The sequence below is a fragment of the Magnolia sinica genome, chromosome 12, assembly GCF_029962835.1.
Source record: "Magnolia sinica isolate HGM2019 chromosome 12, MsV1, whole genome shotgun sequence".
Classification (NCBI taxonomy): Eukaryota; Viridiplantae; Streptophyta; class Magnoliopsida; order Magnoliales; family Magnoliaceae; genus Magnolia; species Magnolia sinica.
The window spans coordinates 3,469,234-3,488,580 of NC_080584.1; the positions used below are offsets into that span (position 1 = coordinate 3,469,234).

A 19,347-nucleotide genomic window follows, 5' to 3' on the forward strand; every position below is an offset into this window, starting at 1 on the left:
TTTTTGTTAAAGTATATATTTCAATGGGCTTATTACAATCATTTCATTCAATATCACATATATATACTAATTTAATATATAAAAGCTAATTTGAAATGTCACATATTTTCCTGTGAATATATTAAAATTTTCAATGTATTTTAATCACTCCCATTTACTCCCATCCAAACAGAATATTTAAATTTCAAATGCATTTCATTTACTCTCATCCAAACACAATTAAGTAAATCATTTACCAACACTCCGATCCATAGCTCAAGTGGTAGACTGAGTGAAAGATACCTCATTTCAACACTGAGGTCTTGGTATTGATCCCTTGTGGGGATCATTTACCTCTAATTTCATTTTCCATTTGCTTTCATTTACAAGCTCCCAATCGGGCCTTATATTTGATTTCATCATAGATTACGACTTTGACTCAATCTAACACAGCTAGAGAAGAATGAGTCGAATTATTAAGTTTACAAATGATCTTGTACAAAGACACCAGTGGCCTTGTGAAAATGGACTAACCATCTTTCAAGTATAAAGAGGACTTGTCATGGCCCACATAGCTCAACGTCCATGTCAGCTCTACGTTCAAATTTTGGAAATTTATGGGCACAAACACCCGCTACATCGATCGAAGCAGCAACTGATGTATTAATAGCGACTGATCATCAGGTAATGCACACTGCGAACATGTTGTGTACCAAAAATCATGCAGTAGACTCTCAAGTGCGCCACATATATGTGTTGAATTTGGACTATTAGCTCTTTTTTTAACTGTCCATTAAAAAAAAAAAAAAAACAAGTATTAATCTACCCTGTCATATATTTAGAACCGTCCATCCATGAGATAGGTGGCATGTTTATATATATATATATATATATATATATATATATATATATATATATATATATATATATATATATATAGGGGGGGGGGAGTAATATACGCTCGATCGTATTATACCTTCCATAAGGTCGAGTGCCGTTATTTGTCAGATGCTGAAAATTTTAAACAAATGGAAAATTTTTATAGGAAACTGGATAAACAAAACCGGTGCAATCAGTTATTAAAATACCCCTCCACCTCTATATCTCTCATGCTTATTTTACGCCAAAAACCTTGTGCTAGAAACTTACGTGGGGCTTATTGTGGTCTTCTTTTCTTTTTTTTGAGAAATTCACCTCGTTCATCCATTTTTCCATATCATTTTTAGGACAAGAGGCCAAAAATGAGCCGGATCCAAGACTCAAGTGGGCCAAAAACATGACGATTGAACATCCATAGTTGAAATATTTGTGGGGCCACAGAAGTTTTAAATTAGGATAATATTTTTGTTTTCAGTTCATCTCAGTAGGAATATTGTTATGAACGGTATGGATGCAATTGAAACATCACTTTCGACCCAAGAAGGTTTCAATGATAGGAAATTTCCTACCCACCTTTCCTTTAGTGCGGCCCACTTGAGTCTTGGGTCCGGCTCATTTTTGTCCCTATGTCCTAAAATGATCTCCATAAACTGATGAATAGGATGGATTTCTCACAAACACTATGGTTGTCCGTAACGAAAAACAGTGCAACCTTGAAAACAGAGAATTTCTCAACGATAGAAGTTCAATTCATACTGTTTCTATCCACTTCGAACCTAATTATGGATTAGATATGACAGGTTGAGTAGCGAGACTCGCTACTGAAGTGATGTTACCAAGTTCTGTAGGCCCCACCATGATGTATATTTTGTATCCACACCTTTCATCCATTTGGAGAGATCATTTTAGGGCAATATCCAAAGAATGAGTTAAATCCAAAGCTCCAGTGGACCCCAGCACAGAAAACAGTGGGGACAGTGACGCCCACCATTAAAAACTTCTAAAGGCCACGAAAGTTTTAGATCAAGCTGATATTTGTGTTTTCTCTTATTTCATGTCTTTTTTAACTTTTGAACCGGCTGGATTTCAAATAAACATTATGGTGAGCCTTGGGATAGTTTCAACGGTGGGAATCACTCTCCCCACTGTTTTCTGTAGTGGGGTCCACTACAGATTTTTATCTTCCTCATTCTTTCACTCATGCCCTAAAATTATATCTCAAAATGGATGGACGGTGTGGATACAGCACATACATCATCATAGTGGGGCCCACAGAACTTGGTGACATAACTTCGGTAGCTGACTTGCACTCAACCTGTCAGTATCTAATCGAAGACGGATTGGCTACTCCCCCGACACCAGCCCCGTGGCTGGTGGTCAGTGCTCTGTGGGCCCCACCATGATGTATTTGTTTCATCCATTTTTATGGATTATTTTAGGGATTGATACAAAAAATAATAGGGATATAAATCTCAAGTGGACTACACCACAAGAAAACAATAATGATTGGATATCCACCATTAAAATCCTCTCAAGGCCCACTGTATTGTTTATTTGACATCCAATTTATTGATTGTGTCATAAAGAACCAGATGAAGGGAAAAAATAAATATCAGCTTGATCCAAAGCTTTTATGGCTCCCAAAACGTTTTTAATGGTCAACGTTCATTCAGCACTGTTTCCTGTAATGTGGTCCACTCTAGATTTAGATATACCTCATTTTTTCTCTCATAACATAAAATGATCTATAAAAATAAATGGACGGCATGGATGAAACACATACTTCATGGTAGGGCCCACAGAGCATGGACCACCAGCCATTGGCTGGTGGCAAGGGAAGTAGCCAATCCGTTTCCTATCTAATCCGTGTACATAGGACGCGGATTTCCTACAAAAGGCTTTCGCAGGAAGTTCCTGCCGTGGAAACTTAGCTGGGGCCTACCATGATGTTTGTGAAAAATCCACCTCGTCCATCTGTTTTGTGAGCTCATTTTAGGACTTGTGACCAAAATTGAGAAGGATCTAATACTCAAGTGGGCTGCACTAAAGAAAAATGTGTGTAGGAAAATTCCTGCCGTTGAAATGTTCTTGGAGTCGACAGTGATGTTTATATGCCATCTATACCGTTTTTAACGTCATTCATATTGGGATGAAATGAAAACACAAATATTATCCTGATTCAAGGCTTCCGTGGCCACACGAATATTTAAATTGTTGACGTTCAAGACTCACGTTTTTGGCCCACTTGAGTATTCGATGCGGATAATTTTTGTCCTTATGTCCTGAAAGGAGCTAAAAAAAATGGATGAATGGAGTGGATTTCTCAAAAACATCACCTCGGGCCCCACCAAAGTTTCCAGCGCAAGAACTTCCTGCAAAAGGCTTTCGCAGGGAATCCCTGTCTGCGTAACGCGGATTGCGTCCTACCCTCACTAGGACGGTAATCCGTTCGGGCAGGGCTATGTGGGGCCAACTTAATGTAAGTGCTTTATCCACCCCGTTCAATGATTTTTTACATCATTTAATATATAAACTAAAAAATGAAGTAGGTCCAAGGCTTAAGTGGACCACAAGGTGGGGATTGAACGTCCACCATTAAAAACTTCTTGTGAGCTGGAGAAGTTTCGGATCAAGTCGATATTTGTGTTTTCAATTCATCCACGTCTACATGACCTTATGAATAGGTTGGATGGTAAAAAAAATATAACGCTGGCACTTAGAAAGGTTTCAAAGGTAAGTGTTATTATCAATACAACCTCCTTTATTGTGGTCCACTGGAGCTATGGACCTGCCTCATTTTTAGGATAATAACTTAAAACAATCTGAGAAATTCTTTTAACGGCGTGGATAAAACACTTACATCACAGTGGGCCTCATAGAGCCCTGCCTGACCAGATGATGCAACAAGCGTCCCATTAAAAGTTGGAATGGACTCCGACACTAGCTAGACGCATATTAGCTACAGACAGGTTACATCACCAAGTTCTGTGAGACCCACCCACCATGATGTATGTGTTATATCCATACTGTCCATTCACTTGGAGATATCAATTTAAGGCATGAGACAAAGAATGAGTTAGATCCAAAGCTGTAATGTACCCACCACAGATAACAATGGATAGAGTGACACCCACCATTAAAATTTTTTAAGGGGCACAGAAGTTTTCGATCAAGCTGAAATTTGTGTTTTCCCTTCTTTCATATATGTCTTAACTTATGAATAAGTTGGATCTCAGATAAATATCAGAGTGGGCCTTAGGAAGGTTTCAAGGTCGCGTGCAAGGCTTTCACAGAAATTACACGTGAGAGAAGTGTAGGAATATTTTAATAACCTGTTGCACCGGGATATTTTAATAACCTGTTGCATCATTTTTGTTTCTCCAGTTTCCTCGTAAAATCTCCTCATTTGTTTAAAATTTTCACCATCCGACGAATAACATGCCACCAGCACTCAACCTTATAAAAGGTATAATACGGTAGAGCGTATAGTACATTTTCCATATATATATATATATATATATATATATATATATATATATATATATATATATATATATATATATATATATATATATTTGTTATACCGGCATCATATGATCCATTACCTTTTCTACACTTTATTCTATTGCATATTGAATAAGCTTTTTGTTATCCAAATTCATTTTAATGGCCATAGATCTGATTAATAGAGTTGTTAATTAATTTAATGATATGTTGTATATCTATGCTGTGCATCTGTTTATACAGCTCATTTTAGGACGTGGTCCCAAAATTTAAGCAAATCCGCACCAAAGGAATAGTAGTGATTGAACGTCCTACCATTAAAAACTTTTTAAGGCCCACCATAATGTTTTCGTGATGTTTATTTACCATCTATTCTATTGATAAGGTCAAGAAAATATGGATGAAGGGAAAATACAAAGATATCTAAAACTTTTATCAACCAGAAAAAGTTTTTAATCATCACTATTTCCAATGGTGTGGTCTACCTGAGATTTGGATTTGCTTATTTTTTTCGGATCATATCCAAAAATAAACTAGAAAAATGGATGGACGGCATGGATATACAACTAATTCATCAAGGTGGGCCCCACACAGTCGGGGTAACACCTAATCCACTCTAACAGAAATTACCTTGTCCAATGCCAATGAAAGAGCGACACGTGTACATACATAGTGTACACATAGTCGGGGAGCCTACAGCCAAAATGTAAAAAAGTTTGCTATGTGAAATGACTATCTTACCCTTATCGGTGTAGATTCGTGTCCGGCGCTATGTGCATGTGTACAGGCATTGGATCCAAAAGGTAAAATATTTTCTTATATAAAATTATCATTTTGTCCTTTTCAAAATGGGTCCCACTTATACATGCAATGGGTGGGACGTGGATTTCTTGTACTGAGAAGTTAGGTGGGACCATCACGATGTTTGTTAGAAATTCATCCTATCCATCCATTTTCTAAGCACATTTTAAAATATGCAATCCCAAACTCAAGGAGACCACGAGAGCAGAAAAACTAGAAAAGAAATAACCACCGTTGAAAAACCAGAAAAGAAATAACTACGGTTGAAACCTTCCCGAGCTCCACCTATGTTTATGTGCCATCAAAACCGTTTATAAGGTCCTTCCCATTTCATGAGCTGAAAAAAAAATAATAATAATAATAAATAAATAAATAACTTAGCTTGATACAAAAAGATTATGTGGCCATACAAATCTTTCAACGGTGGTCACACACTCCCCACTGTTTCCTCTCAATGGTGGTCATACCTAATTTTTCGTATGAAAAATCTTGAACGTCCAAATTGTAAGATCCTGATCCGAAATTAGAATCCTCGGATCGTTAAGATTTTTAAAGGGTGGCCATGAAATATCTTCTAGACCTAATTAACCGTTCAGATCTTAAAATAAAGAGTCGAAGTGCATTGGTTAAACTCAAATCCACCGTACTTGCGATGTACCAGAATCTACGGTGATAAGATATTCTTCTCCGAGGCACTTGTTTCTAGGCAATGGTAAGAACGCTAGAAGCGACATGCAATGATGTTCGAGTTCGTTTTGCCTCTGTCGCGATTCAGAAACCATCGTGTGTCGCATATGGGTCCCACATGGTCTCACGATAATAACGTTTAATATTTTTTTCAATAATATTATCGCGAGATTTTCATAATATCGTCTGTACGTAATATCGTATATACACTTCAGGTGGTACACACAATAGAAAACGTGTCGCCATTGATAAATATCAATATATTAGTGTGGTCCACTGGACTAGTGCATATGGCTGAATTTTTCATAAGGTGATCCTTCAGATAGGGCCCACATATTGGACAGGTTGGATATCAAACATCAGTGAAAGGGTGGAAGTAGGTTTGTACATTGAGCCGAGCCAAGGTGGATCAAGCTTGGCTTGGCTCGTTCATGCTCTCCTTGAGTTCGAGCTTGAGTTCAAACTTGACCTCAAGCTTACCATTTGGAGCTTGACTAGTTTGTCAAACCTTTTGAGTTGAGCTCGAAGTGATTTAGTGGATCAGAGTTAAGGCGAGCTTACTTCACGTCGAGTTGAGTATTCTCTCAACCCGACCCGACCCGCACCTGACTCAACTCAGCAACCTGACCCAACTCATCACCCAACCCCCAAATCAAATAGTCAATTAATAATAATAATAATAATAATAATAATAAATATTAGATAGAGTCATAAAGGGTACCTTATTGTTGGTGCTGAGAGAGAGAGAGAGAGAGAGAGAGTTCAAACGAGTGCAGGCCGTGTGGCTAAGATAAGTCGGGCAGACACTGAGTCAAGCTCGAGCGAGTGGCTGAGAGAGAAACAGAGAAAGAGAGGAGGTCAAGGGCGGCGAGTTAGGTAAGCAAGGGATGGATGAGTAAAGTATAGTTTAAGTTTTAATTTTTTTTAATTTTTAAATATAATAATATAATATAATATATATTCAAGTCAAGCCGAGCTCGAGATTCGAGCTGAGCCGAGTTCGATTTGAGTCGAGTCAAGCTCTATTATATTCGAACTTGGCTTGTTTTCAAAATAAGTTGGGTCATATGAAACTTGGCTCACCTCGAATCATCGTTCAAGTCGAGCTAGATCGAGCCAAGCCAAGCAAGCTTTTCGAGCTAGCTTGGCATATGTGTAGAGTCCTAGGTGGAAGTTATCTACTGGATGGATGGATTACAACTTATAGTCCAACCGGTTGGACTTAAGACATTCTACTTTATAAATTAATAAATAATTTAAAAGTTTAGATATGAAAAAAGCCTCAAATCCAAACAGTTGGGCCATAAGCTACTGCCGACCCAATAGATAACTTTCAACCTTTCATTTTTACGGGCATCTAAATCATCCAATAGGTTGTGTATATCAAAGAGATTCATTTTGTGTAAAAATCAGCCACATTCAAGCATTGATTGGACTGCACTTATATTTTTGTTTAGGCTGGAGCTATTAAGTAGGTGTATCATAAATTACAGTCCAACCATTAAACTTGTTGAATGCTCTGTTTGTTTTTAATTATGCAAGTGTGTCAAAATCATTACGCAGCTCGATCCAAATTAATTAACTTTAACCCCAAGCACCAAAATAAGCAGATACGTCCAATATAAACATATATAATTAAGATCGGTTGCTTACTCAGCTACTTGCAGAAGTTTATAACAATCAAGCAATAATCGGAGGGTGGGGTAATTTTTCCTCCAAATATGGGTTACTTTATGCCTTCCACTAAAAATGACGTTCAGAATACCAGTGCAAATCAAACAAAAGGAAAAACTCACAATCGATCGTTAGGAGCAATTGCAAGAATGCATCGCTTAAAAGAATTTCTTGATATTGGATAAAGAACAAATACAGTGTATGAGCATAGACTTGAATTACAACTAAATATTATAATTAAGAATTACCGCCACTGAATTATCGCTACTTTTAGGATAAGCTGAGATAAAGAAAATTAATAAATTAGTTTGATTGTTGATTTGTTAGGATTTTAAAATATAATTAGTGGTGTTTTTTTATTGAATTCCTCTATTATTTATAAAGTTTTGTTGTAACGTATATCTCCATATCATTCTTCCATTATTGCAACGGTTACAACAATCAAAAGTCATCTCTCTATATCCTTCTTATGTTACGTTTCTCTTTTGCAACCTTTTCTCTTCCAAACACTTCTCATGGACTAAGGTTTTGTTTTGGTTGTCCTCGGTCACCTTTCATATCCTTAAACAACTTGACTGCAGTACTTCTTATACATCTACCATAACATTCTGTCAACCATTCTTTGATATGTAAAAGTAAATTTACGTCAGCTATAATCCTGCAAAAAGTATTCCAAATCTTTAAAAATCTTTTTTATCCGCTTATTATCTCTCATACAATGCCACATGTCATTCCCCTATTGGTTTTCTTAGAATTACCTGAATTAAGGTACAACAAAACTTAAAAACCTTCTCTTTAAATATATAATTATATATGCATGCAATAGACTTGAGGCAAGGAGGGATGCAAAAAAGAGGAAAATGATTAAAAAACAGTTGGGGGAAAAGAGAAGAGAGAGGCAGAGAAATGGAGCCCACAACACATGTTTCATACACAACATTAAATGCACAAGTTTGTGTGGCCCACCATGTTTTAAATGTAAAATTCACTTTGTTCATCAGATTCTACACATAATGTTAGGTTCTAAAGTTTTAAAATAAAAAAATTTTAAAAATTTTTTTAAAAAAATATCATCAATTAGATCCACAACTTAGATAGGGCACATCACATGAAACAATGGGATGTTGGGTTTATGTGTGGGTCACCATTTGGTGCATCTTTCATCAAACTCATTAATCAGGTCTAGGATGAAGAGAAGATACAAAAATCAAGTAGGTCATGACATAGGGAAGTGTATGATGAGGAAGATCACCATCTTCGTCAAGTAATAAAAACCTTGAATCTACAAGGGTATTTTCTTGAATCCACAAGAAAAAAGAGATAAAACTTAAATAATTTTTTATTCAAATAATGTGTAATTGTCTTAGATTACTCCATTACATCACTAATAAATAAGAAAAAATAAACCTTAATTCATAATTATCAAAAATAACAAATTCCTAATCCTAATTAAGAGTCCTAATTTAATTAAAATAAAATTTACTAAAAATTGTAAATTTGGTCAAAATAGAAAATTTAGATAAACCTTACTAAAGGAGTCCTAGCATGATTAGGAGCAATTTCTATATATATATATATATATATATATATATATATATATATATATATATATATATATATTATATATATATATATATATATATATATATATATATATATATATATAGAGGGAAAAGGTACTGTGCGCTCGAACTCACGAGTCCGTCCCATGAGGTCGAGCTATGTGGGCCCCACCATGATGCGTTTCGAACATCTAACCCATCAGTCAGATGCACCATTCCATCGTGGGCCTAGGTCTCAAAAATCAAGTCAATCCGTGACTTGTGTGGGCCACACCAAGTACAAAAGTGGGGAGGGGCCGTGCACCATTAAAATATTCATAATCAATTTTTTGGGCCCACCGAGATGTGGTTTGCAAATCCAGCCCATCCATTATGTGTGTCCCACTTGCATGAGGGTTCAGACCAAGTTTCAGCAGCATTCAAAACTCAGGTGGGCCCCACCAGGTGCTTTTATATGTTTTAACGGTGTTTCACATGATTTTAGATGGTATAGCCCACCTGAGTTCCGTATATGACTGATTTTTGGCATATCCCATAATTTAGAGGGTACCCATCAAATGCACAATGTTGATGGTCGACATGCATCACGGTGAGGCCCACACAGCTCGACCTCATGGGAGCTAATCATGAGGTTGAGCGCATAGTACCTTTTCCCACACACACACACACACACACACACACACACACACACATACATACATATATTTATATATATATATATATTCTAAAACTCTAAAAATAAAGAAACATGACAAAATTCAAAATTATTAAAAGAGTAAATTTTTCTAAAATCTCATATTAGAATTGTCAACCAGCATTTTCTTGAGAAACGGACTAACGTAACCCGCTTTGTGGGTCAATTCACCCTAGATGATCCGTTACAATAAAGATTAATAGGTTGTGTGCCCCATAACGATACCCAGATAAAAAGTTATGGCCAATTTATAGTTTATCTTCTTTTGGTCCAACCATGCTAGGAATGTATATGTACCTCGTCATACATCTAGTCATAACATGTAAACTTAGACATTTTGAGGGTAATTTTGCATTGTTTCCATTGTCGTAGCCCAAGAGAGTTGTTGATCGGGCTTTATCATTTGTATGGTTGAAAAAATAGTTTTCACATGCTGGGCTAAGTGAATTTTACATATACAACATGGTGGGCCCCATATCACCTCCTCATTTAGGCTACATATAGAGGAGAGTAGAAGTTGGTGCCAGCTCCCTGCATTGAAAGAAATGAATGTAGCAGGTTGAATTTAAGTAGTCCCCCGTATGGTAAACTTTCAACTGTCCTTGTTAATTAGCTACACTAGTATGACAAATTTACCATCTTAGCCAATGTCGCCGACACTACTAGAGACATATTCCTATTAGGAAAATGATTGAGCTTCGAACCCTCTTGTCCTCTTTTATTTAAAATGTATTTCATACCCTTACAACTAATTGCATAAGTTAAAACGTCCACATTATCAGCATTATAATATAAATTGATTAAAAACGTCTAATATTTTGAAAATATATTGATATTTACAGATAGAATATCGTTTAGTTGTTTTCATGAAAATATCCCACGGCGATATTAACATTGCTAGAGACAGAGAAATGCCGGACTAACAAGGAAACCACCCTTGAAAATCGTGTAGCGTCGTGTCTTCTCAGTTCTCACGCCATCTCTCTCTCTCTCTCTCTCTCTCTCTCACCTGCAAAGCAAAATCATCGAAGGTTTCTCTGTCTCTCTTTCTGACGTGGTGAAAGCAGGATGAGTCGCATTTCTAACCCGGAAAACCAGATCCAGGTAACTCAGCTCGGGAGTTCGTGCCCACCACTATCACTAACGTGAGCCGGGGGTGCAGCATGGGGGGCTGGAATCCTCAACACTAGCTTCTGTAAGAATCGTTCAATATCCGACCACATGATCGTAAGTGTAGAATCAACACCGTCCATCATTTGATCCACGTTATTTCCACCGTACATATTAAAAATCAGTTCGACCCAAAATCTGACCAGGCCGAACGATAACGTAAGGTCACATTTGCAACCTCGAAATTCAGTCTGTGTAGCCCACCTGGTGGAGTGTATATTTATCCTGGTGGGTTTCACTTAATGAACGGATTGGATTGCATATAAACAACACGGTGACCACAAGATTTCTGTGGTGAGCATCCTCATCTCCACTTTTCCATCTAGTGTGGCCCACTTGAGTTTTATTCTTTTCTGAATTTATGTATCTGCTAGTAAAATATGGTTTATAAAATGATGGACGGAGTGGATTCTACAAAAGTTTTACAGTGGGCCTATATATCTCGGGTGTTGTACGATCTTCCAGTAATCGGGTGTTGCAGCGGACTCGGATCCGGACCCACGTGATGCTCTCCACCTTCTGACTTCTGCTGCTTCTGGCAAACGGCACGTTAGATTCTGACACGATGCCGGGTGTATTCGCTTTCATGAGATGGACGTTAGTTTACGTACAGCACCTGTTTTACGCGGGTAAAACACCCAAGCTCTGTGGGGACCAGCATGTTGTATACGTAACATCTACTCCGTTCATCAGGTTCTATCTTCGATTATCTGAAATGGGTAAAAAAAATATCAGCCAGATACTGAACTCAGGTGGGCCACACACGTAGGGAACAATAGGGATAGGATGTCAACCATAGGTTTGTGTGGGGCCACATGGTTTGTATCTTTCATCAAATCCGTTAATCAGATGTAAAATCACTGGGATGAAGTGACACTACGTGAAATTCAAGGAGTTAGAGGCAATTTTGCATTGATCCATTGATGTAGACCATTGAGGGTCTTTTATCAGGATGGACGGTGTGGATTTACATTTACAATATCTTGGCTCGCAAGAGAATGGGTGTTTTACAGGCTGCATAAAACAAGTTTTGAGGCCATTTGGGTCCTTCCATGCTGCTCAGCCCTGAAGGACTAGGGCTTAGGCTACTAAACTCTTAACTGGAAGGCTGAGCTAAAGCTAGAAATCTAGACTGGCTGTTTACACTAGGGCTGATGATTAATAGTCCGGTCCACCTGCCCATTTCCTTAGCATATTGTACTTAGTATATAGGAGTATATAGGTAGCAATAGGTATTTTGGTAATAGAGACTGAAATTCGTAAAAGTAGTATATATGGCCGAGCAAAGAACCTTGATGATACTCTCCTATGATGGGATGGATGATGCGCTTTATATATAAATTATTTGAATTATATAAATTATTCTAGATGATTAATGGTATATTGATGTACTTATTTAAGTTTATGATTATAACAGATAATTAAGTAAAACATATGCTTATTTAGCTAATGATTTTATCTTTTAACTTATAGGCCGTGGCTACAATTAGGGCTGAAAGTCGGGCAGGTTCAACCCAATTGACCATGACCGACCCAACATTAGGTTGGGCTCCGGCAGGATGTATTGGGTTTGATATTGGGCTTGGACTATACAAACATCTACCTATTAAAACTTGGGTTGAGCTTAGGTTGAAGTATTGGGTTGCCTGGCCCAACCTAAACTTGATTAATGTATAAGTTACTTATAAATTATAATTGAGCGTGGATCTCATGTGTTGAAGGCACAAGAAATTCCAGTGTTGGGTTTCATTGGTTTGTGTCATTTCTGATGACTTGAGCTAACAAGATATGCCGGATTTCTCTCCTAAATGAGTAATTGTCTTATATTTTAGCTTGTCTGTTCAGGAAAAAATGAAGTTATTTGTGATGAATAACTACATATACAATTAATAAATTTATATGTACAATAAATAAGACATGTATTGAAAATATAATAATGAAAATATTAGCATGTATTAACTTGACCGAGCTCGTTTTGGTTGGGCTTGGGTTGAGAATTCTCAATACCGAGTTGGGTTAGGGTTGAGGTATAAGAACCTTGGGTTGAGGTAGGGTTAAGCACCAACCTACCCGGCTTCCATCCCTAGCTACAATGGATCCCTCTTTGGGCCTACTCAAATGTATATGTCTCACATACACGTCGTTCATCCATTTTGACCACTCATTTTAGGACAATCCTAAAATTGAAGCAAATCCAAATCTTGTATAAGCCCCATCAAAGGAAATTATATTGACTGAATACCCACCATTAAAAACTTTTTAAGGGATATAGGAATGTTTATTTGCCATCCAACCTACAGATAAGGTCACAAAGACCTAAGACCTAGATGACCATAAATATCAGCTTGGTTCGAAACTTTTGTGGCTTATAAGACATTTTTAATAGTCAATCGCCACTATTTTCTGTGATACGCTAAAATTTGAATTTGCTTTGTTATTGGGATCCACCTTTAAAAAATGAGCTACCAAAACAGATAGACTACGTGGATGTAAGGAACATACAACACAGTGGGCCCCCTCGAAAATGACAAAAATGCCCTTGATACCTAATCGGGCAAAGCCCAGCCCAATTAATATATGGGCTTAAATTTTAGGCTCAAGCCTGCCCATGGGCCTAACATTTAAGTCCAAGTCAATATCAAAGTGGGCCACACCAAAAAGCCTGCTGGGTCTACCCATCCATCAACAGCCCTAGATACCATGTCCAAATAACATTGGCCGGATGATCTTAACCACTCTTTTACATTTTAACCCTCCATTTATTGGGCCACCTATTGATATTATCTGATCTTTAAGACACTGATTTCTTGGTTTTCAGGAACCACACATTCAAAAGCCAGAATACAGAGACTCCTTGGATCTGACTATGATAGCCAATGCGATGGCCCATGATCCTACACTGGGCCCACTTGGAACTTTTTCCTCCTCCAGTATAGACGAGTTAGAACTGATCAGAGAAACTGTAACTTTGAATTCTACAGGAAAAAACAGATCAAAATCTACTAAGAAATCAGCTTCAGATCTTGTTCTTGAGACGTATACCCGATCGCTATCGGGACGAATGTCCGAATTCGGTTCTTTGGAATCGTTCATGTTTCCATCGGCCGAAATGGCAGCCATCGGTCCAAGTCTTTCGGCAAAATCAGGCCATGATGAGACCATTTCGTGTGCTCATGACCCAAATGAATGGTTCAATGTCTTAGAAATTGTGGACCATCCAACCTTTGAAGAACCAGTCCGTAAAACAGAAATGCGAAAAACATATAGCCTCAGTAAAAAGAAATTGGATTTTTACAAACTCCCACTTCCTAATTCGGCCGCGACATTCTACGAGTCGAGTTTGCATGAATTGGAAGTTGTTGAAGCATGCGAAAGCATTGATCGACTGACTAGGTATTTGAACGAGAGAAAAGCCGATTTGAAAGCAGGAGTGCCGGGACGGTTCTTGCATGCTGTGATCGGGCAAGAGGTTTCGGGTAATTCTTCGCAACAATCTCTTCTTGTTGAATTTGAAAATATGAAAGCTCAACTCGAAAGAAACCTAGTCAAGTCAAGTCGAAAACTCGGCGGGTATTTCTTAGTATTTTTAGTATTATTTAATATTTAAAAAAGAATAAATAATATGTAAATAGTTTTGGATTTGTGCCTATTTTGCCCTAGATTTTTTAGGTTTATGTCAGGTTATTTCAAGACGAGTCATGTTATTCTTCAGTGCTGATGAAATCTGATTGAGTCGAGTTGAGTTGAGCTGAGTTTTTACATGTTTTTAAACTATGTTTCAAAAACCTTGAGTTGTGAGTTTTTGTTCTACTCCTGAAGCCGACTTGTGTCTACCCATCGACACCCCTACTTATAAGCCTCGGCCCAACTCTCCCAAGTCATGTACTTTGTGTCGACTCGTGCGAGTTGCCCGGGACTCATCCAAGGCAACTTAATACCATGTTGGGATTGACTTTAACCATAGCTCAGTGGTAGACTCATCCAAGGCAACTTAATACCATGTTGGGATTGACTTTAACCATAGCTCAGTGGTAGACTCATCCAAGGCAACTTAATACCATGTTGGGATTGACTTTAACCATAGCAAAGTGGTAGACAGACTCTATTTTAACACTGAAATCATTAGCTCATGTGCCCATGTGATGTGGTGTATGAGAAAAATGTCGTTTACAATTGTGATAGTACACTCATTTACGAGGTTGCCAAAATGTATGTATGACATCTCACCAATCAACCAAGGTTGTCCTACCATGAAAATAGGACACCTGAAAAGTCAGATGAATCCAACTAGCATACCTATGACATCTTACCAATCAAGCAAAGTTGTCCCACCATAAAAATAGGACACCCCAAAAGTCACATGTATCTAACTATTAAGTGGGGCACACCATAGAAAATAATAAATACCCAAAATACTCCACATTCATGTGGAATGTATCTAATGGTTGGATTGAATTGAACTTTGGGGCATCCCATTTTCATGGTGAGATAACCTTGCTAGACAGTCAAGATGTCATACAAACACCATGGTGGACCCCACACCGACTAGTACAACTGGTTGTGTGTAAGTATTTCTTCTCGTTTTATTCAAAAAATAAAAAAAAAAAAAAAAATTCACAAGGATTTACAAGTTAGTCTTTGCCATCCTTTGATAAAAATCCAGTAATTTTTTTTTTATAGGGAGTCATTAATTTATATATGGATCACTTGAAAGAGAGAGATTTGATCCTATCCATCGGTTTAGTCCAATTAATTGGTTGGAAATCTTTCATTTTTTTTCCATGATGGCCCACCAACTCAAGGGTTTATATATTTAGATTATAATAATCATGTATCTTCATATTAAGTATTCATCTCTTGATAGATTTGGGGTCCATTGCTTCCACCATCATGTATGCCTTCTACTTGCATGAGACATTGAACAGCAGCCAGTTATGCACTCTTCCCATTATCAACATGAAGCGTGAAGATCTCAACATGCATGCTGAGGTCAAATGGTTGTTTGATGCATGTCAGATTGATCCATCATCGTTAGTTTTCATAGACGAGGTATGTGTTCCATCCATACATGCCTACATAAATAATTACATCTCTCTCTCTGTCTCTCTCTCTCTCTCTCTCTCTCTCTCTCTCTATATATATGTGTGTGTGTGTGTGCGCGCGCGCGCACATTTGCGCACCTTTGCACATGTGTTATGGTCACAGAATCTGAACGGTCCATGCGATGAGGTACTTCTTGAAACCTCTCATGTCCAACTTTCAGCCCTATTCAAAACTCTGGTGGGCCATGACAAAAAGAAATATTTTCCTCCCTTAATTTGCATTTCTCTTTGCCATGGCCACACAGCTCGACCTCATGGGAAGTTCCCATGAGGTCAACCTCATAGTACCATTATATATATATATATATATATATATATATATAGACACACACATGGAATGATAGCATATGCTCCGAGTGTATGGTGATTATAATACATTGAAGCTGTGTGGGGCCCACCGCCAATGTGTGAGTACAATCCATCCGGTCCACTACATGTGCCCAAATGTTAGGCCTAGACCCAAAATCCAACCTTATTCATGACTCAGGTGGACCACACCAAAAAGGGGGGAACAATGGGGGATGCCGGGAGAAGGATGCTGACCGTAAAATCTTTCAGATGGAAAGTGTAGTCTCATTGTGGTTTATATGCCATCCAAACCATTAATCTGGATCTCCCTACTAGGATGAAGGGACACACTCAAACTCAAGTGGGCCACACAATCTGCATATGTAGGTTTTATGTGTAATTTTACATTGATCCCTGTCGTGTGTCCGACCTATGTTATGGATCTGGATTTTTTTTGGGATGTATGGTGAAAATGAGGAGTTACACCAGATTCACGGTTTGGATTCTACAGTTACATCAATGGTGGTCCCAAAAAAGCTCAATCGTATGGTAATTACATACCTTCGAACTTATGTGATCATTCGTGCGTTCATGCGCTGATGTGCATAGAAGACTAAATTCTGGTGATAGTTCACTACCATTTCAATGATGGTGACTCTTCAACTGTACGCAATCCAGACCGTGCAAATCACTGAACCGAGTGTGGATAGTGGACACTCAAAAGTTAAACTAGAAGGTGATGTGGACCATTTTTTTCCATGACCCAAATGTATGATGTGGACCATATGATTGATCACTTGGAATTTGAATCAATCACAGATTTACGTGTACCCATCCATTCGATATTGATAAATGGACGGTTAGGATTGCTTGATAAGTGGGACTTATACTTCATCCATATGTACCCACAGTTTGGATAGTCTAGATAGCTGTACATGAATGCTACAGATGAGAAGGATGACCCACCACCATTTTAAAAATGTGGTGAACTCTCATCAACGTTCGTGATAGATGGATGGATGCGCTACTTTCAGTTGCCTCAATGCAGTCATCGTACTGTCATTATGGGAGATCTAGACCGTTCATCAGACTGTCCCACTGTCAAAGTGTCCTGCACATCAAATTAGGGCATGTATGCTCATTGGGTGGACCACGCTTATATGTTGAATGTCCAATGTTGATTTGGATGCTCTTCATACATTCATGTCCACCTGATTGGTGAATCGCCCTAATTTCTGGGCTGGGGAGAATCAGCAGTGGGGCCCACTTGATGAAAGGTCAGATATTGCACTTGTGTTCGACGTTATCTCATTTGGGGTATAGATGATTGTAAGTATCATTACTTATACGACGTTTGCTTATTCGACACGCGTGGAACCCTGTCCATCCACATGCAAGTACACGTGCCAATATGGAACATGTGTGTGAAATTTTCTCATGGATAGATAGATAGAGAGGTGGATGGATGGATGGATGGATTTGAATTTCAGTTTGAACTGTAACCGTTCTTTTTCTTTTGAATGGGATCCATTTTTTTCTGATCAAGGGCTGTGGTTACATGTGATAATGGCAGAGCAGATTGACCTTTCCTACTATGATCTATTTGGGAGTCTTAAACTAGTGCTCCTCAATGGCCACAAGCTCCCATCCAAGCAAGAGGTGTGTACACACTCTCAACTACAATAATTACTTACTATAGTTTATTTCACTAATCCTTGGTTAAATCTTACAAGATTCTTTAAGTATTCATGATACAGATGTTTAAGGAAGCTTTGGTAGAAATCTTCAACTGCAAACAGGTACTCTTTATCAATCCAATGTAGTTGACTACATTAGTTTTATTTTTGCCTACTATAATAAAACTTTACCATGGGTGGATGCACCTTAACTTCTTATCTTTTCTTTTTTGGTAGGCCAATACTCTCTATCCTTGGGTGAATACTGTTACAATGGGACAGGTACGGTTTATTATATATATATATATGTGTGTGTGTGTGTGTGTGTTTGTGCGGTGACCTCATGGGAACTTCCCGTGAGGTGGAGCTGTGTGGCCTCCACCGTGTTGTGTGTCGAACATCAATACTATGCATTTGATGGGTCCCCTTTAAATTATGGGATATCCTAAAAATCATCCGTATATGGAACTCAGGTGGGCCATACCATCTAAAATCATGTGAAGACATCATAAAACATATAAAAGCACTTGGTGGGGCCCACCTAAAATTTGGATGCGTTTGAAAATTTGTCTGACCCCTCATCCAAGTGGGACACACATAATGGATGGGCTGGATTTACAAACCACATCTCGGTGGGCCCAACAAATGATTAAAAATTTTTAATGGGAGAGTAATCCCTCTCAACTTTTATACGTGGTGTGGCCCACACAAGTCATGGATTGACTTGATTTTTAAGCTCAAGGCCCACCATGGAATGGTGCATCTGACTGATAGGGTAGATGTTCGACAAGCATCATGGTGGGCCCACACAGCTCGACCTCAATGGGAAGTTCCCATGAGGTCGACCACATAGAACCATTTCATATATATATATATATATAGACACACACACACACCATGAGGTGACTTACCATGAGGTAGAGCTCTGTGGGCCCCACTTGTGTGTGTTGGACATCCACACCGTACATTTGATCAATCTCCTCTAAGTTATAGAATGTTTTAAAAAACAGACATATCCAGAATTTAAAATCATGTGAAATCATGCCTAAAACATTTAAAAACACTCTGTGGAGCCCACTTGAGTTTTGGAATAGCCTTCGATTTAGTATAGCCACTCATTCGAGGAAGACACAAAATGAATTATTTGAATTTCTAAACCTATCTCGGCGTGCCTTATAAACAATCATCAAAAGTTTCGATGTGTGGGCATCCACTCTTAACTATTATTGATGTGTGGGCATCCACTCTTAACTATTATTTATGATGTCGGCCACCTAAGTCATGAATTAGCCTGATTTTTAAACCCATGGCTCCAATGGAAGAGTACATCT

The 19,347-nt window shown here is 38.1% G+C and overlaps 1 protein-coding gene across 1 annotated transcript in view; it reads left to right on the forward strand.

Annotated features, from left to right (window-relative positions):
- Nucleotides 1-19,347, forward strand: part of LOC131221767 (uncharacterized) — a 46,997-nt gene that overhangs the window by 19,740 nt on the left and 7,910 nt on the right. Inside the window, exons 2-5 of the mRNA XM_058217077.1 lie at nucleotides 13,769-14,426; nucleotides 15,815-15,999; nucleotides 18,098-18,139; nucleotides 18,254-18,298. Of these exons, the coding sequence (XP_058073060.1) occupies nucleotides 13,769-14,426; nucleotides 15,815-15,999; nucleotides 18,098-18,139; nucleotides 18,254-18,298 (930 nt within the window). The remainder of the gene's footprint in view (nucleotides 1-13,768; nucleotides 14,427-15,814; nucleotides 16,000-18,097; nucleotides 18,140-18,253; nucleotides 18,299-19,347) is intronic.